Genomic DNA, 20,139 nt, shown 5'->3' with positions numbered 1-20,139 from the left:
GATGCTCCGTAGGGTGCCGAGGGGGAGGCCGTTTGGGAACCGGGCCTGACCGTCTGGGCGATCCGCTAGCTAAAGAAAGAAGAGACAAAAATGGAAACGAAAGAATGGGTGACGGCCCGAGGGCCGGTTACGCGAGCGAGTGTGAATGTGATGAGGAAAAGATTATGGAATCGGTATGATAAAAGAATGACTAGAAACCCAGTGGGTCTCGGGTGAGAGATGACACGAGGCCCTTGGGTCCGACGTGGTGATGCAAAGCCCCGGTAGGGCTGTTGCTAGAGATGATGCAGGCCCTTGGGGTCCGTCGTAAGACTGCAAAGTCCCTGTGGGACTCTTGCGAGAGATGACGCGAGGCCCTTGAGGTCCGACGCGTAAGAGATGACAAAATCCCTGTGGGACTCCTGCGAGAGATGACGCGAGGCCCTGAAGGTCCGACGCGTAAGAGACGCAAAGTCCCTGTGGGACTCTTACGAGAGATGACGCGAGGCCTTTGAGGTCCGACGCGTAAGAGATGCCAAAATCCCTGTGGGACTCTTGCGAGAGATGACGCGAGGCCCTGAAGGTCCGACGCGTAAGAGACGCAAAGCCGGGTAAGGCTGTTGCGACAGTGCCTGGCAGTGATCCCGTGGATCTGCTGCGGCAAGCATCGGCGAATGGCCGATGGCAGTGCTCCCTCGATATGACCGAGGTCGAATTTATTAGATTTAGCCTGAGGCTAAATCTGACCCAAAAAAAGTGACTAGTGCTGGTGAGGGTGCCCAACTGCGGGAGAGGGCTGATCTTACCTGGGTGAGATCCACCGCACAAGTGACTCTTCCCAGAAACTGGTCCTCCTTATATAACCGGTGGGTGCCGCCAGTGTGCCCGTTCCCGAAAATCCCTTTCTGTAGTGTGACCGTTCGGCCCGGTGGTGTGACCGATCGTGGTTCACTAAGGCGCGCCCGCGCATTCAAATTCAAATCTTATTTATTTAATAACTCAACAGCGACTATTTCAGTGTCTTTTCTCTCCTTATAACTATGAACAAATTATCCTAAATATTTCATTATTTGACTCTCCTTACAACTATAACAAATTATCCTAAATACTTCATTATTTGACTCTCCTTACAACTATGACAAATTATCCTAAATACTTCATTATTTGGCTTCATGGCTATTCCTAATTTTATATCTTATCCTCTTTTTTATGCGCCCCGGGCGTCATACTACCCCCCCGTTTTTATGGGCGGCTGGCGTGTGGGGCCGGATCATGATGCGGCGGCCTCGCCCGAAGATGACCTGGAGGGTGACTTCCCATTGGGCACCAGGACGCTGCGGTGCTGTCCAAACCGCAACCCGGCCCAACGCTCCCGGATGTGGGCCTGGGTGGTTGGGAGCAGGTGGACTCCCGCCTGGATCTGCCACTCGACGCCGCTCATATCGTCCCCACGTCGCTGCCCTCCTGTGGTGTCCTGTCGACGGGCCTCCTCCGGCTGCCTTCGGTTCGCCTGCCGGATAGTGACTCTTCGGCCTCTGCCGAAGAGCATATTCCACGTTCGTGCCCCTTCCGGCACCAGCAGGCTCTGTTGTTTGCCCCTGGGCTTCCTCCTCCAATATATAGCGAGACATTCTTTTTCGGTGGCACTGTAGTTCCGCTCCGCTTGGTTCAACCTCCTGCTCACATATGCTATCACTCGTTCCCCTTCTGGGTTCTCCTGCGTCAGCACTGCCCCTATCCCGAAGTCGCTGGCGTCTGTTTGTAACACGAACTGCCTAGTGAAATCGGGACATGCTAACACCGGTGCCCGTGTTAAGCTGGTCTTTATTTGATCAAATGCTGCCTGATGTCGAGGTTGCCAGTCGAACTTTCTCCCTTTCCGTATTAGTTCTTGGAGTGGGTCTGCCTGTTCCGAGAACCCCGGTATAAATTTCCTGTACCATGACGCCATTCCCAAAAAGCTGTGGACTTCCTTGGTTGTGCCTGGCGTTGGTAGTTCCCTTATGGCTGCCACTTTATCCGGGTCTGTCTGTATTTCTTGATCGGTTACGATATGTCCCAGATACCTTAGCTCTTTTTGAAAGAAATGGCATTTTTCCGCGTTGATTTTTAGGTTCGCTTGGAGCCGCCTAAACACCTCCTGTAGCTTCTCCAGGTGCTCCCGCTTATTCCTTCCAATTACCACGATGTCATCCAGATATGCGAATGCAAACGGCTCCATTTCTGGCCCTATGATGGTATCCAGGGCTCTTTGGAACGTTGCCGGTGCCGTGGTGAGACCAAATGGCATCACCTTCCATTGGAACAGCCCTCGTCCTGGTACCGTAAATGCAGTGTACTGCTTACTATCCTCGTCCATTGGTATTTGCCAATACCCTGCCTTCAGGTCGATTGTGCTAATGAACTTGGCCTCCCGGAGTTGGTTTAATATGAAATCCATCCTTGGTACCGGGTATGCGTCTTTCTCCGTTTTCTCGTTTAGTAACCTGTAGTCCACACACATTCTCCATTCGTTGTTTTTCTTCCGTACCAAGACTACCGGCGCGCTGTATGAGCTTCGTGAGGGTTCTATCAGCCCCTGGTCCAATAGTTCGTCTACCTGTTCGTTTATAATGGCTTGCTGTTTTGGGTTGCGCGGGTAATAGCGTTGTTTCACTGGTCTTTCGTCCTTCATGTATATTGTGTGTGTTGCGATCGTACTGCATCCCTTCATCCTTTCAAACACCATCATTTGTTCCTCCAGGAATGTCCGGATCTCCTCCTCGGATGGCTCCGTTTTTATTCCTGCTTCCTCCCGCTGTTTCCGTTTTTGTTCCTCCTGAGGCTCTCTGATGGTTATTTCCTGATGGTCGCATCGTATTATCGTTCCTACTTTTGCCAAGAAGTCCATCCCCAGCAGCATTCCTCCTGTCACTTGGTCCAGGATCAAGAAACTTAGCTTGAATCGCTTGCTCCCGAACTGGACGAGCGTGGCGAAACTCCCCATTACCTTTTGTCTTGCTCCGTTTGCCAGGGTTATTTCCTCCCTTTCCTCGTTCCATCTACCCTGCTTCCTTAGGCTTCGATAACTTCCCTGGTCGATCACGCTTCTTGATGCCCCGGTGTCCACTATTCCCTTCGCCCTTTTCGTTCCGATCCTTACCTCTGCCGTTGCCTGGAATCCATCGTAGCTTATCCCTCCTCTTCCTGCCGGTCCTAGTGCTCGGTCCTGTACTGCCAGAGTCGCCTGCTCCAGCCTCCTGTTGACGTCCGGCCGGGCTCTACAACATTCGGTTGTCCTCCGCTCGTTTCTCCCGCACACCCAGCAGAATAACCTTGGAGGGTTGCCGCACGCCCTTGTGGCGTGTCCTGTTCCTCCACACCTCATACAGATCTCCGGCCTTAGTCCGTGGCTCCTTGTCTCTGCCGGGTGACCCTGATTTTCCGTCGCCTCGATTTCCTCCACCTCCTCTGCTAGTGTTAGGAACTCTGTCAGTGATGCAAAACCTGATCTTTGTGCATAAAGCTTTATTTTGCTCCGACAGTTCTTGTATATCCTATCCAGTTTTTCTTTTTCTGAGTAACTGGTGAACCTCATCAGCTTCCTCAGCTCCATTGCATATGCCCGAGTGGGTTCCCCTTCTTTCTGCCGGAGTTGTCCGATTTTTAAATCCAGTTGCTCCTGGTACCTTGGTGGTAGGAAGTACTCTAGGAGTTCCCCTCTCAATTCTTCCCATGTTCTTACCCGACTTGGCGTCGTATTCCACCAGTCTTCTGCGGCGCCTTCCAAGATAAAAGGCATCGTTTGTACCAATTCATCCTTGTCTATGCCATATCCTGTGGCCCATTCTTCCATCTTGCCTAGGAACTCCAGTGGGTTGGATGTGCCCTGGTATCGTATTCCCCAACTTCTTACTCTGTCCAGAGATTCCACTTTCCTCCTGTCTCCCATGCTCTGAGTCTCCTCTTTCGTGGCTGTCCTTTTGCTGTCCGGCTCGACCTGGGCCCCTCCACCCGGTATTTCCATCTTCTTGTACTTGCTTGATACCTCCATTAATCTTGTCCTGATCTCCTCTGTGTGCTCCGTGCTCTTCGTGTATGTTGACAGTCTTTGTCTTAGCTCCCTTGATCCTCCGCTTGGGTCTACGCCGAATTCACTCGCGTATTCTACCAGCTCTGCTTTTGTAGCCTGGTATACCCAGCTCGACATTACTCTCTTAGTGTCCTTTTTCCTGCAACCACTTCAACCTGTTCGGGCGCCATGTAACGGTCCTGCTTCGGGGTGCCTGGGACGGTTCACCGGATACCAGCAGTTCGTTCCAACATTTAGTTTGATGTCAGGCGTGGTTGCTAGAAAAGAAGGTTCCACCCAGAGTAAGGACGCAGCAGGTTCGGTTAAGTTAGATTATATCTCAGTTGTTTATTTCATTTCTAGGGTTACAGAGTTATTTTACAAGGTTTCGGCGGGTCGTCGCCGGGCGGTCTGCGGGGCCAGGAGGGAGAGCTTCCGAGGGAGGGTAGTCGGGTGTCCGATGCTCCGTAGGGTGCCGAGGGGGAGGCCGTTTGGGAACCGGGCCTGACCGTCTGGGCGATCCGCTAGCTAAAGAAAGAAGAGACAAAAATGGAAACGAAAGAATGGGTGACGGCCCGAGGGCCGGTTACGCGAGCGAGTGTGAATGTGATGAGGAAAAGATTATGGAATCGGTATGATAAAAGAATGACTAGAAACCCAGTGGGTCTCGGGTGAGAGATGACACGAGGCCCTTTGGGTCCGACGTGTGAGTGATGCAAAGCCCCGGTAGGGCTGTTGCTAGAGATGATGCGAGGCCCTTGGGGTCCGTCGCGTAAGAACTGCAAAGTCCCTGTGGGACTCTTGCGAGAGATGACGCGAGGCCCTTGAGGTCCGACGCGTAAGAGATGCAAAGTCCCTGTGGGACTCTTACGAGAGATGACGCGAGGCCTTTGAGGTCCGACGCGTAAGAGATGCAAAATCCCTGTGGGACTCTTGCGAGAGATGACGCGAGGCCCTGAAGGTCCGACGCGTAAGAGACGCAAAATCCCTGTGGGACTCTTGCGAGAGATGACGCGAGGCCCTGAAGGTCCGACGCGTAAGAGGACGCAAAGAGATGAAAGTCCTGGGGACTCTTACGAGAGATGACGCGAGGCCCTGAAGGTCCGCTCGCGAGATACGCGAGGCCCTGAAGGTCCGACGCGTAAGAGACGCAAATTGCCGGGTAAGGCTGTTGACGAGGGGACAGTGCCTGGCAGTGACCCGTGATTCCGGCAAGCATCGGCGAATGGCCATGCAGTCTCGATATGACCGAGGTCTTTATGATTTGCTGAGGCTAAATCGACCCAAAAAGTACTAGTGCTGGTGAGGGTGCCAACTCGGGAGAGGCTGATCTTACCGGGAGATCCACCGCAAAGTGACTCTTCCCAGAAACTGGTCTCCTTATATACCCGGTGGGTGCCGCCAGTGTGCCCGTTCCGAAAATCCCTTTCAGTGTGACCGTTCGGCCCGGTGGTGTGACCATCTGTTCACTAAGGCGCCCGCATTCAAATTCAAATCTTATTTATTTAATAACTCAACAGCGACTATTTCAGTGTCTTTTCTCTCCTTATAATATGAACAAATTATCAAATACTTCATTATTTGACTCTCTTACAACTATAACAAATTATCCTAAATACTTCATTATTTGACTCTCCTTACAACTATACAAATTATCCTAAATACTTCATTATTTGGCTTCATGGCTATTCCTAATTTTATATCTTATCCTCTTTTTTATGCGCCCCGGGCGTCATAAGCATTGTGCCTGAACCGCAACGCATAGGCCGTGACTCGTACAGCCCGGCTAAAAGTAGAAAATCTGCCAACGAACGACGGAAGCGGGACTGCGTGGTGAACTCGTACTTTGGCCGCTTTTGCCTCTAGTGCGGCATCGTTGGTGTCGACCAGCTCGAACTCCATAGAAGGCCAGTCACTCGGACTGCGTGTAAGCCACTCAGGGCCTCGCCACCATAGGCCCGGAGACATTCCTCTTTTCGCACAGTCCGCTGGATTCTCAGCCGAAGAATGATCCAGAATGGACCCTGTTGGCCACGAACGTCTTCCACCTAGCGAGGTCCCCGTACAGCCAGTGTAAAAGGATTGTGGCATCCGTCCAGTAGAACGATTCGATGGGTAGGTCGCTTAGCCATTTAGCCGAAGTAAGCCATTTTACCAACTTGACGGCCAAAACTGCGCCACTCAGCTCCGTTCTAGGTATAGTCAAGGGCCTTGTGGGAGTCACCCTTGACTTCGAGGCCAACAGTGAGCTATAGCATGCTCCGTCCTCGCACTCGAGCCTTAGGTAGACCGAGGCCGCATAACCTGTCGATGAACCGTCGCAGAACGCGTGAAGCTGAGCTAACACTATACATCCAGGGGAATAATAAATCCATCGGTCTATGCTTATGTCGTCGATCCTCGTCAACCCGTCCCGAAACGTTTGCCACCGTTCTACGAGGGCGTCCGGAACCTCGTCGTCCCACTCCAGCGCCGACTGACTTTCTTTCTTTGCCATGGTTACCTCCTTTAAAATCAACTTTCCCACGATGATGACTGGTGCGATGAGACCCAGTGGATCAAACAGCCCAGCTATGCTCGATAGAATCATCCGTTTGGTAAACCTAGCTGGAATCTCAAAATTGACTTGAAATTTAAAACAGTCCTTTTTCGGGAGTCAATACATCCCTAATGCCTTGATAGGATCCGTAGCGTCCCAGTTTAAAGGAGTCCGGCTGCACTGATGCTCCGCAGGAATCGAGAGCAAGAGACTGGACTCGTTGCTGGACCATTTTCGCAACTCCATGCACGCGGATTTTATCGCCCCCGATACTTGTGTCCGCTTATCCTTTGCCTCCTCCAACGTGTGACCTCTGGAAAGAATGTCATCCACATATATTTCGCTCATCAACACCTCTTCCACCTTGGGAAACGAACGGCGCTCGTCCTTCGCCAACTGCTGGATGACCCTGATGGCCGTGAATGGTGCAGACGCCGTACCAAAGGTTAACGTTGACAACGCGAAAACGCTGATGGTCCCATCCGCCGCCCGCCATAAAATCCACTGGTATTGGGCGTCTTCCGGATGAACATCTATACAACGATACATCTTCTGGATATCCGCTGCAAAAACGAAACGATATTTCTGCCAATTCAGTATGACATGTCGTTCTGAAGGGCTGGCCCAGTCCACAACACGTCGTTTAGGGATCTTCCGTTGCTAGTCCTTGCGGAGGCGTCGAATACGATTCTTTGCTTAAGGGACTGCGGCTCCTTCTTAAAGACCGCATGATGCGGCAGCACGCAGGAAGCCACATGCCTACCCGTAGAAGTACGCATCAGAAAACTGCTTTCACTGCCCACCGCCGGCGCTATCTGCTTGAGGGCAAAGTACTCCTCGATCTCCTCGACATATTTACTCCACCGCTCCGGACTGCTGGACAGACGCCGTTCCAACTGAAAGAACCTATTCAGCGCCATGTGATGCGATCTTCCCAGAACCATAGTTGGATCCATGTAAGTTTTGAACGGCAACTGTACCACGTAACGGCCATCAGATCGCCGAATATGTGTCTTCTGAAAGAAGGCTTCGCACCAGAGGTTCCCCTCCGATGTGAGAGAACGGTCCGGAACGGCCTCCACCTCGCAGAAACGCTTGAGCAAAGCCTCGGTGTCCAAGAGCACCCGATGACACTGAACCTGGGCGCTTCTCGCACTCCGTCCGCTAAACCAGATAGGAGCCACCCAAGGTGAGTGTTCTGGGCTATAGGCACGCCGGGCAGCCCGATCCTGGTGTCCGGCAACATGATTTGCGCCAACAGGTCCACACCCAAGATGAGGTCGACTCGCTTCGATCGTGAGAAGTTCGGATCCGCCAGCGGTAGCCCTCGTATATGGTCCCAACGCTGAGGCATGAAGCTGCGACAAGGAAGACAGGAAGTAACCGAATGGAGGACATACGCGGAATCAACGTCTACTGAAAAGTCAGGGTTAACATTACTACGGATTTCAATATTGACAGTATACTTGCACCGACGACCGCCCCCAAGACCCATCCCAAAAATAGATGTTCGGGTGCCAGGTCGCTTCTGATGCAAGGACTGTACCACGTGCTCCGAGACAATAATTGCCTCCGATCTTTGGTCGACCAGGGCATTTATGACAGCGTGCAGTCCGTTGACCGGGTTCCGCACGGTGATACGAGCAGTGGCGAGAAGGACATTTCTCGAAGACGGATCCGATGACGTTGCTGAATAGCATTCGTAAGATGCGCAGGGGTTCTGGTGTGTCGTTGGCTGCCTGCGCTGTTGAGATACGCTTTCCCTGTCTGCAGGTGCACTAGGAGTCGGCGCCACATGATGCGGCGGCTCCCCGGTCGGCGACTGGCTATGAGCCAAAACAGGGAAATGCAACAATGTGTGATGACGCTGCCCACAAACTTAACTCGTGCAGCGCGAAAGGGCATGTGCCTTACTTAGACAATTGATGCATAATTTAGCGCTGCTTATTATGTCCTTCCTCTGGTAGCAGTCTAAGGCCAAAAACGTTGAGCAACGACGTAGGATATGGTCGCCGCCGCAGTGGTAACAGGCGCCGCTAGGGCGCCTAGCGTGCTCCTGTGCACTGTGCACTCGCACTCGTTTGGGCGACTGCGGAGGATTGACGTTGTCCGTTGTGACGCGAGCTTGGGGGCTATAAGGTGATTGTAATCTTCTTCAAGCTTACAGTAGAATTTCTTCATTACATTGTCCGCACCCACAAAGTTGGTTCCATTGTCTCTGTCGAGGTGCTGAACCATCCCTCTCCATCCCTGGTGAACCTGTCCAGCGCCAGCAGAAAATGCTTCATGTTGAGGCCTGTCGCCGCTTCCAAATGCTAGCTCATATGTCGCCCCCTCACTCGCAGGATGCCTTCTGACAAGATCGGCGACAAGCTCAAGAGCTTGTGACGGTCCTCCTTTGGGGTGGCTGGGACAGTTCACCGGATACCAGCAGTTAGTTCAAACATTTAATTTGATGTCAGGCGTGGTTGTTGCAAAGAAGATTCCACCCAGAGTAAGACGCAGCTTGTTTTGGTTAAGAATAGAAGAGATCTTAGTTATTTTTTTCATATCTATGGTTACAGAGTTAATTCACAGGGATCGGTTGGTCGTTCCCGTGGATGGTCTGCGGACCTGGGAGAGAGAGCTTCTGAAGGGGGGTAGCCGGGGTTTTGATGCTCCGTCGTGGGCCGTGGGGATGCCGCGTGAGGACAGGGCCAGGCCGTCTTGGTGATCCGCTAGCTGAGAAAGGGAAAGAAAAATAGAAATGATGGAGCGTGCGTTGGCCCGGGGCCAGTCACGCGAGCGAGTGTGAATGTAAAAGAAAGAAAAGAAAAGAACCCTGTAGTTCGGTATGAGAAAAGAGTGAATGGAAACCCAGTGGGTCTCGGGTGAGATGATGATGCGAGGCCCTTGGGGTCCGACGCGTAAGAGATGCAAAGCCCCTGTGGGTCTCTTGCGAGGGATAACACGAGGCCCTTGGGGTCCGCCGCGTAAGAGATGCAAAGCCCCTGTGGGTCTCTTGCGAGAGATGACGCGAGGCCCTTGGGGTCCGCCGCGTGAGAAATGCAAAGCCTGGTGAGGCTGTTGCGAGAGTGCCGGCAGTGATCCAGTGAATCTGCTGCGGGCAAGCATCGGCGGGGGCCGATGGCAGTGCTCCCTCGGTATGACCGAGGTCGAATGTATTAGATTTAGCACCAGCTAAATTCGACCCAACAAAGATGAGGCGTGGCCCGTGGGGTCCGATGCGTAAGAGATGCATGGCCCCGGTAGGACTCCTGCGATAGATGATGCGAGGCCCTTGGGGTCCGCCGCGTGAGGAATGCAAAGCCTGGTGAGGCTGTTGCGAGCGTGCCGGCAGTGATCCGTGGCCGAGTGGCCGATGGCAGTGCTCCCTAGGTATGACCCAGGTCGAATTTATTAGATTTAGCCTTAGGCTAAATCCGACCAAAAAGTGACTAGTGCTGGTGAGGGTGCCCAACTGCGGGAGAGGGCTGATCTTACCTGGGTGAGATCCATCGCAAAAGTGACTCTTCCCAGAAACCGGTCCTCCTTATATACCCCGTGGCTGCAGTCAGTGTGCCCGTTCGGCCCGGAAGTGTGACCGATCGTGGTTTACTAAGGCGCGCCCGCGCATTCAAATTCAAATCTTATTTATTTCTTCTTAACTAATCAACTTAACAAACGAGTACTTCAGTGTTTTTCTACTTATAACTATAAAACGAACTATCCTATATACTCCATGATTGTCCTTACGGCTATTCTTACTTCCTAATATTATTCCATATTTCAACTTTTATGCGCCCCGGGCGTCATACCACCCCCCCCCCTTGCCGCCTCCGGGTCGCTTGGCGGATGGTGGTACATTCCACGTTACTGCCCCTTCCGGCACCAACAGGCTTTGTTGTTTGCCCCGTGGCTTTTTTTTCCATCGCTCCAGTATGTGTTCCACTGTAGCTGGCAGGAGGACGACCCCTGTTGGGGCCGTCCACCCCAAGTCATTCACCGTTGTCTCCTCCCCCTGGGGTGGGCCGGCGGTCTCTCCCCCGTAATACACTGTAATACGTCTCGGTCCGGGGAGTCCTCCCGTGCCTCGTTGCTTGCGTGGTCGCTCTTCGCCCGCCGGACTTCGTTCTTCGGACGCCTTGCGCCGGATCCCTAATCGGGTGGGTGCCGTCCGGATCCTTATCTCCGGACCGGCGGCCCGGGCCGGTATTACTTTTGCCTTCTTTGCGGCCCGCTCTAGTTGGGCGCTGTGCTCCCTGAACCGCTTTTTTGAACTCTCGAATCTGTCCATTTTTTCTGTAACGATGAGAGTGGAAGTTTGGTTACTAGGGTCATTGGGATTTGCTTTGATCGGGTTAGTGTTATTTTGATACTCTTTTAAATCCCCCACGTATGCCCGTTTTTTATTCGTGCCCCCTTGCTTCCTTAATTCTGCTATTGCTGACGATGGAAATCCCCGTACCTCCCATGGCCCGTCGTATTTTGGTGCCAACTTCGCGTTAAACTTGTCTACCGCGCTAAATAGGAAGTGTGTTGAGCACCATACTAATTGCCCTATTCTGGGCATCCATACATTTTTCTGTAAGTCATAGTGCCGTTTCTGGTTTTCCGCTGCGTCTTCCATGTTCCTGTAAGCTTCCGACCTGGTATTCTTCAGTCGCTCCCATCTGTCGGGAACCGATTCTGTTACCAGACCGGAGCCTTCCGTGACTTTGTCGAACAGTGCTCCGGGCAAACGCGGCTCTTTTTCATAGAGCAATTGTGCCGGGCTATGCCCCGTTGACTCCGAGGTGCTGCTGTTGTAAGCGAGCATTAACTCCGGCAGGTTCTTGTCCCATCTGGCTTGTTTCCCTCCTGTCAATTCCGCTATCATGGTCTTTACTGTGCGGTTTGTGCGCTCGGTCGGGTTTTGTTGCGGTGTGTACGGCGCGGTGAACTGCTGCTTTATTCCCCAGTGATCCATGGCTGCCTTGGTCTTCCTGCCGGTGAATTGCACTCCATTGTCTGATATCAGGATCTTCGTCCACCCAGAGTAAGACGCAGCTTGTTTTGGTTAAGAATAAAATAGATCTTAGTTATTTATTTCATATCTATGGTTACAGAGTTAATTCACAGGGATCGGTTGGTCGTTGCGGTGGATGGCTTCGGGCCTGGGAGAGAGAGCTTCCGAAGGGGGGTAGCCGGGGTTTTGATGCTCCGTCGTGGGCCGTGGGGATGCCGCGTGAGGACAGGGCCAGGCCGTCTTGGTGATCCGCTAGCTGAGAAAGGGAAAGAAAAATAGAAATGATGGAGCGTGCCTTGGCCCGGGCCAGTCACGCGAGCGAGTGTGAATGTAAAAGAAAGAAAAGAAAAGAACCCTGGAGTTCTGTATGAGAAAAGATTGAATGGAAACCCAGTGGGTCGGGTGAGATGATGATGCGAGGCCCTTGGAGTCCGACGCGTAAGAGATGCAAAGCCCCTGTGGGTCTCTTGCGAGGGATACACGAGGCCCTTGGGGTCCGACGCCCGCGTGTCTCTTGCGGAGATGACGGAGGCCTTGGGGTCCGACGCGTAAGAGATGCAAAGCCCCTGTGGGTCTCTTGCGAGAGATGACGCGAGGCCCTTGGGGTCCGACGCGTAAGAGATGCAAAGCCCCTGTGGGTTTCTTGCGAGAGATGACGCGAGGCCCTTGGGGTCCGCCGCGTGAGAAATGCAAAGCCTGGTGAGGCTGTTGCGAGAGTGCCGGCAGTGATCCAGTGGATCTGCTGCGGGCGAGCATCGGCGGGGGCCGATGGCAGTGCTCCCTCGGTATGACCGAGGTCTAATGTATTAGATTTAGCACCAGCTAAATCCGACCCAACAAAGATGACGCGTGGCTTGTGGGGTCCGATGCGTAAGAGATGCAGGGTGGGTCTCCTGCGATAGATGATGCGAGGCCCTTGGGGTCCGCCGCGTGAGGAATTCAAAGCCTGGTGAGGCTGTTGCGAGCGTGCCGGCAGTGATCCAGTGGATCTGCTGCGGGCATGCATCGGCGAGTGGCCGATGGCAGTGCTCCCTCGGTATGACCGAGGTCGAATTTATTAGATTTAGCCTTAGGCTAAATCCGACCAAAAAGTGGCTAGTGCTGGTGAGGGTGCCCAACTGCGGGAGAGGGCTGATCTTACCTGGGTGAGATCCACCGCAAAAGTAACTCTTCCCAGAAACCGGTCCTCCTTACATACCCCGTGGCTGCAGTCAGTGTGCCCGTTGGTTTAGTAAGGCTTAGCTAATCAACTTAACAAACGAGTACTTCAGTGTTTTTTCTACTTATAACTTTAAAACGAACCATCATATATACTCCATGATTGTCCTTACGGCTATTCTTACTTCCTACTATTATTCCTTATTTCAACTTAATGCGCCCCGGGCGTCATAAGCTTACTTCGCGCAGGTAGCCGTTAACTCTCTCTTACTGCAGCCAAATCCATTGGGAACGATTCCCGCTGCACGATGCGCACCATAGCCCTTAATGTCAAAAGCTCTTCAATGGCTAGGGGGCCGATGAGCCTCTCCCCCTTGCCGACAGCATTGTGCCTGAACCGCAACGCGTAGGCCGTGACTCGTACAGCCCGGCTAAAAGTAGAAAATCTGCCAACGAACGACGGAAGCGGGACTGCGTGGTGAACTCGTACTTTGGCCGCTTTTGCCCCGGCATCGTTGGTGTCGACCTGCTCGAACTCCATAGAAGGCCAGTCACTCGGACTGCGTGTAAGCCACTCAGGGCCTCGCCACCATAGGCCAAGGCCCTTTAATTCACCCGCAGACATCATCTCAGCCGTGCCCACATGCCTCCATTGCGAGGGCGAAGAATGATCCAGAATGAACGCGACCCTGTTGGCCACAAACGTCTTCCACCTAGCGATGTCCCCGTACAGCCAGTGTAAAAGGATTGTGGCATCCGTCCAGTAGAACGATTCGATGGGTAGGTCGCTTAGCCATTTAGCCGAAGTAAGCCATTTTACCAACTTGACGGCCAAAACTGCGCCACTCAGCTCCGTTCTAGGTATAGTCAAGGGCCTTGTGGGAGTCACCCTTGACTTCGAGGCCAACAGTGAGCTATAGCATGCTCCGTCCTGACACTATACATCCAGGGGAATAATAAATCCATCGGTCTATGCTTATCTCGTCGATCCTCGTCAACCCGTCCCGAAACGTTTGCCACCGTTCTACGAGGGCGTCCGGAACCTCGTCGTCCCACTCCAGCGCCGACTGCGCTTTCAACTTTCCCACGATGATGACTGGTGCGATGAGACCCAGTGGATCAAACAGCCTAGCTATACTCGATAGAATCACCCGTTTGGTAAACCTAGCTGGAATCTCAAAATTGACTTGAAATTTAAAACAGTGCTTTTTCGGGAGCAAATACATCCCTAACGCCCTGATAGGATCCGTAGCGTCCCAGTTTAAAGGAGTCCGGCTGCACTGATGCTCCGCAGGAATCGAGAGCAAGAGACTGGACTCGTTGCTGGACCATTTTCGCAACTCCATGCACGCGGATTTTATCGCCCTGATTCTTGTGTCCGCTTATCCTTTGCCTCCTTCAACGTGTGACCTCTGGAAAGAATGTCATCCCCATATATTTCGCTCATCAACACCCCTTCAGCTTTGGGAAACGAACGGCGCTCGTCCTTCGCCAACTGCTGGATGACCCTGATGGCCGTGAATGGTGCAGACGCCGTACCAAAGGTTAACGTTGACAACGCGAAAACGCTGATGGTCCCATCCGCCGCCCGCCATAAAATCCACTGGTATTGGGCGTCTTCCGGATGAACATCTATACAACGATACATCTTCTGGATATCCGCTGCAAAAACGAAACGATATTTCCGCCAATTCAGTATGACGTGCGACATGTCGTTCTGAAGGGCTGGCCCAGTCCACAACACGTCGTTTAGAGATCTTCCTTTGCTAGTCCTTGCGGAGGCGTCGAATACGATTCTTTGCTTAAGGGACTGCGGCTCCTTCTTAAAGACCGCATGATGCGGCAGCACGCAGGAAGCCACATGCCTACCCGTAGAAGTACGCATCAGAAAACTGCTTTCACTGCCCACCGCCGGCGCTATCTGCTTGAGGGAGATCCTCGATCTCCTCGACATATTTACTCCGCCGCTCCGGACTGCTGGACAGACGCCGTTCCAACTGCAAGAACCTATTCAGCGCCATCTGATGCGATCTTCCCAGAACTATAGTTGGATCCATGTAAGTTTTGAACGGCAACCGTACCACGTAACGGCCATCCGATCGCCGAATATGTGTCTTCTGAAAGAAGGCTTCGCACCAGAGGTCCCCCTCCGATGTGAGAGAACGGTCCGGAACAAGAGCACCCGATGACACCGAACCTGGGCGCTTCCCGCACTCCGTCCGCCAAACCAGAGAGGATCCATCCAAGGTGAGTGTTCTGAGCTATAGGCACGTCGGGCAGCCCGATCCTGGTGTCCGGCAACATGATTTGCGCCAACAGGTCCACACCCAAGATGAGGTCGACTTGCTTCGATCGTGAGAAGTTCGGATCCGCCAGCGGGAGCCCTCGAATATGGTCCCAACGCTGAGGCATGAAACTGCGACAAGGAAGACAGGAACTAACCGAATTGAGGACATACGCGGAATCAACGTCTACTGAAAAGTCAGGGTTAACATTACTACGGATTTCAAAATTGACAGTATACTTGCACCGACGACCGCCCCCAAGACCCATCCCAAAAATAGATGTTCGGGTGCCAGGCTGCTTTAGATGCAAGGACTGTACCACGTGCTCCGAGACAATGGTTGCATCTGATCCTTGGTCGACCAGGGCATTTATGACAGCGTGCTGTCCGTTGACCGGGTTCCGCACGGTGATACGAGCAGTGGCGAGAAGGACATTTCTCGAAGACGGATCCGATGACGTTGCTGAATAGCATTCGTAAGATGCGCGGGGGTTCTGGTCTGTCGTTGGCTGCCTGCGCTGTTGAGATACGCTATCCCTGTCTGCAGGTGCACTAGGAGTCGGCGCCACATGATGCGGCGGCACCCCGGTCGGCGACTGGCTATGAGCCAAAACAGGGAAATGCAACAATGTGTGATGACGCTGCCCACAAACTTGACAAGCTTTATAACTCGTGCAGCGCGAAAGGGCATGTGCCTTGCTTAGACAATTGATGCATAATTTAGCCCTGCTTACTGTGTCCTTCCTCTGTTAGCAGTCTAAGGCCAAAAACGTTGAGGAACGACGCAGGATATGGTCGCCGCCGCTAGGGCGCCTAGCGTGCTCCTGTCCACTGTGCACTCGCACTCGTTTGGTAGGGTCTCAATATCCTGGGCCAGCAGCGGAGTCAAACGACGAGCCTCGGTTCTCAATCGCGTCCATTACAACCAGCCGATCGTTTAAAAATGACTCCAACTCTCTGTAGGATGGAACTGTGGAACAACTTCCTTGATGGTGCTCCCAAGCGTTGTGGGTCTCCACCCAGTGCTGCGATTCCCCGTCCAAGGCTTGAAGGCGCACAAGCCTCTGGTTCAAGTTTGACCAACTCCTCCGCGAAAGCGCAATAGGCTTCCATGTACCGCTCCTCGAACTCCGACTGGAAATCCTTCGTGGCATAGGCCGACACAGATCATCCTTTCAGGTTCACAATAACTGAATCCGTCTCCCTAAATGCGCTTCGTAACTCCTCAACTTGTTCCGGCCGTTTCTTCAGGTAAATCCTCGTTTTCCTCGATTGCGAATCTTTTTTAAAATTTTGCAACTGGGATTTCACGGACTGAAATCGATTCAAAAAACTGTCGTCTTGCGCCTATGTATCGCAGTTCTCCTCTTCCGTAATTCGCAGAGCCGTCGGCCTGTAGTCTATGTGCAGCTGTGATTCCGTTATGCCCAAAAGAAACGAAGAAAACGTCCAGAAAGGTCCAGAAACTTCCGTAGCTGCGTCTAAGTATCGCCGTTTTCTTCCCTCTTCACTTTTCGCAGTATACAGAGCCGACTTGCTAACTTAACGCAGTTGCGATCTAACGGCGCTTATTTACACAGAATTAAGAATTTTCGATTATGTTTGCGATTGCAGATTCCCCTCATGGGCCACCATGTGTAATTGTGTCCCCTTAAATTTAATTAGCAAAGGGTCATTGTAAGAGAGGTCTCAGGCAATGCAAAACACAAAAGACAAATTCACAAAAATTCACGTTTATTAATATATGACATATGCAAATAGCGTCCCGCGTTAGATGCAACGTGCGCGTTCTCTCGCTTGCCGAAAACGACTAACTTTTTCCCTCTTCCCGCTTTCGTTCTCCCATTTATTTTAGCAGCCACGGACTCTGAGGTATTGAAGTCAAGCCTAAAACGCTGGCGTTTTTTCTTTGACGGCATAATTATCCCTAAATACACACAGTAATTAATAATTATTGTGCAGCTCGGCCACGACCACAATTAGTTTGGGTGAAACTAAACATGTTAATGTTCACCCTCGCTAGCACTGCTGCTACACCGGGCAGCTCGAGGACAGTGTGCTGTGCTCCGATCCTTCAAATCTATAGGTTGCAATCAAATTAACTTCATTTATTTCTTGAAATTGAATAAATACTTATTTTTGCAATGTTCCTTTTTGCAGTGTGATTCAGAAAATTTTGCATTGAAACTTGGGCCATTGTGCAGCTTAGCTTTGTAAACTTTATCATTACTTGGCAATATATCACAGCCTTGTTTACGTATACAAAGGAATTCTCAGTAAAAATGCTAAAGCGTCATCATCAGAAATAGACTCGGGCTTTGGTACGTTATCATTCTGTTTGGGTAAGTTGGGCATATTTTCCTTCAAAGTCGAATCAATCATTTTATATCCTTCGAATTTTTTGGCAGATATGGCAGCTGCATGAGTGAGTAAATCAGTATGTTGCCTTCATCATAAGTTAAGCGTGGCCGACCTTTTGAACATTTTACTAATTCGACTCCGTTTTGCGACCACCTTGAATCCAAATCTCAAGCAATTCGTCGTGACTGAATGCGAACGTATCTGCAATATCATCTAATATTTAACAAATGCGCAAAAAGGCGCAATAACTATTAGTTAGAAATTGCTAAGCACATATTATTGAACATAAATGCATTATTAGTTTCGAGAAGGAGCTAGAATACTGTCAACTTTTACTCAACAAAGCACATGGTGTTTAGGTTAGGTTTTCCTAAAAAAATACCACGACAATTTTTTTTTCTTCGCGACTCCCGTTGCTTGACGTGCAACCCACCTTCCGCCCAACCGACCAATCTCTAAGGATAGAGGAATATAATTTCTAGTAATCCTAAGGGGTACATGGATATTCAAGCGGCCTAGAAGGGCCTGGCTATCAATTTCACCCTTGAGAAGATTATGGATAAAGACGATACCAAGCATCGTCCTACGATTAGTGAGGGATGGCAAATTGATTAGTAAGAGTCTACTTTTATAAGAGGGAAGGTGTATGTTTGCATCCCAGTTGAGACCGCGGAGAGCAAATATTAAAAAATTCTTTTGGATGGATTTAATAAGGCACTGGTGAACCCCATACTGGGGGTCCCAGATACATGATCCATATTCCAGAATCGGACGAAGTAAAGATGTTGTATGTTTTGGTAACATAGGGGTCGTTAAATTCCTTCGACCACCTTTTAATGAAACCAAGCACTGCTTTAGCTTTATTAACCATAGAGGAAATATGGTCGGAAAACTTAAGTTTTGCATCGAGTAGGATGCCAAGATCTTCAACTGCATTAATTCTTTCCAGAGCTACATCATGCAAGGTATAAGTGGCAACTTTAGGTCTTAGGCGACAGAAGGTCATTGCTTTGCACTTAGAGCCATTAAGATTTAATAAGTTTGCAGAGCACCAGTTTTGAAAATTATTAAGGTTAGATTGCAGTTTCACCTGGTAGAAGGCATCGGTATATTGCAGACAGAGTTTGACATCATCTGCATACATAAGTACTAGGGAGTCATTAACAACCAAGGGAACGGACCAAGGAGGCACCCCTGAGGGACCCCGGAGGAAGCATAGACTAAAGCAGACACTGAATTTTTAAAAAGAACTCGTTGCGTTCTACTTGTGAGGTAACTGCTAATCCATCCCAGGAGATCAGTAGGAAAACCGATAAGATCAAGTTTTTCTAAAAGAAGGCCGTGATTCACGGAGTCAAATGCTTTACTGAAGTCAGTGTAAATGACATCCGTCTAAAGTTTATTTTGGAAGCCAGTGATCACGAAGGATGTTAGTTCCAGAAGATTGGTAGTGGTAGACCGTTGTTTCATAAAGCCATGCTTTATGAGCCAACCGAGCCACCATATAATGCACATAACAGTCATTGCTATTAGTTCTTATGTATTTTTTAAAGAATCTTAATTTGATATTTTTTAGATTAGAAAGGTGCCTTGTATACCAAGGGGGTTTATCCGCCATAGCCGGATACCGCAACGGAACAAAGCGATCAAAAATTAGGTTTAATGTACTATAAAATATATCTAGAGCAGTCGACATATCGGTACATGCGTACAAATCGGACCAGTCAAATTCTGAAATAAAGTTATTCATTTTTTTAAAGTCGGCTTTACGAAAACATCAAAATTTCTTATCAAAGTAATTGTTCTTAGGCTTAGTGCATAGCCCCGTATCGATCGTAAGATCTAATGTTGGATGATAAGGATCTTCAGGGAGTGTGAGAGGTGGAGCTCTGTATATGGATACGGCGTCCGTATCAGAGAGAAAGCACAGATCGAGCAAACGACCTAAAGAATTCCCTATATGATTAATTTGAGCCAGTTACATGTCTAACATGCCAGCAGTAAAGTCGTGATGCGACGTAGGTGTTATCGTTCATGGACCAAGCCACCTGGGGTAGGTTGAAATCACCCAACACCACCAGCTAATCCATGTCCGATTACATTGAGATGACAGACTGAATGGCTGCTAGGTGCCGCTTTTATGTCAAGGAATCGGAATTAGGCGGAATATAAGAGCAAGTGATATATAAATTTAACCTAGACAATGAAATTTTAACTGTGATAAATTCTAAGTCTCCAGTTTAAAGATTTATCACCTCGGAAACGAGATTAGAGTCCACTGAAATTAGGACTCCACCACCATTTCCGAGGGATCGGTCAAGCCTATATATTGTGTACCTACTGGGGAAAACTTCAGAAATAAGAATTTCTGGAGTTAGCCAGGTTTCGGTAAACATAATGATGCAAACGAGAAGCTTACCGAGAACAAATTAGAAAGTTTAGAGCGTAAGCCTCTTGTGTTCTGGTACGAAAGAATAATGGATGATGTAAGTTTTTTAGGTTGGCAGGAGCGTTTACTTGTGGTAGCTTTACTCCTAAATGGCGACTTTTTTCTTCTTTTTATTTTTAAGCTGATGTTCTTGAACGAAAATATGTTGCGGCCAGAAATTGGTCGAACAGATATCGTCAAAAGCCATCTGAGGCACACGGATCTTGAAAGATGCCACGTTCCTAGCGTAGGAATATTCATATTTAGTGATATTTTCCACCCTAATATCGACTTTAAGTTTTGCTTGAATGTAAGCTAAGATGTCCGATTCGGACGTATTAGGGGAAAGCCG

The 20,139-nt window shown here is 50.4% G+C and overlaps 1 protein-coding gene across 1 annotated transcript; it reads right to left on the bottom strand.

The window, feature by feature from the left end:
• Positions 1-1,249: 1,249 nt before the first annotated feature.
• On the bottom strand, positions 1,250-4,168 carry LOC121529819. The gene has a single exon (XM_041817814.1). The coding sequence runs from the start codon at positions 4,166-4,168 to the stop codon at positions 1,250-1,252; it is 2,919 nt and encodes a 972-aa protein (XP_041673748.1).
• Positions 4,169-20,139: the final 15,971 nt, after the last annotated feature.

Source organism: Drosophila eugracilis, unplaced genomic scaffold (assembly GCF_018153835.1).
Source record: "Drosophila eugracilis isolate 14026-0451.02 unplaced genomic scaffold, ASM1815383v1 contig_1906, whole genome shotgun sequence".
Lineage (NCBI taxonomy): Eukaryota > Metazoa > Arthropoda > Insecta > Diptera > Drosophilidae > Drosophila > Drosophila eugracilis.
This window is presented reverse-complemented; position numbering and strand designations above follow the sequence as displayed.

Coding starts and splice junctions, on each gene's coding strand:
- LOC121529819 (XM_041817814.1), bottom strand. CDS start 4,168: ATGTCGAGCTGGGTATACCAGGCTACAAAAGCAGAGCTGGTAGAATAC.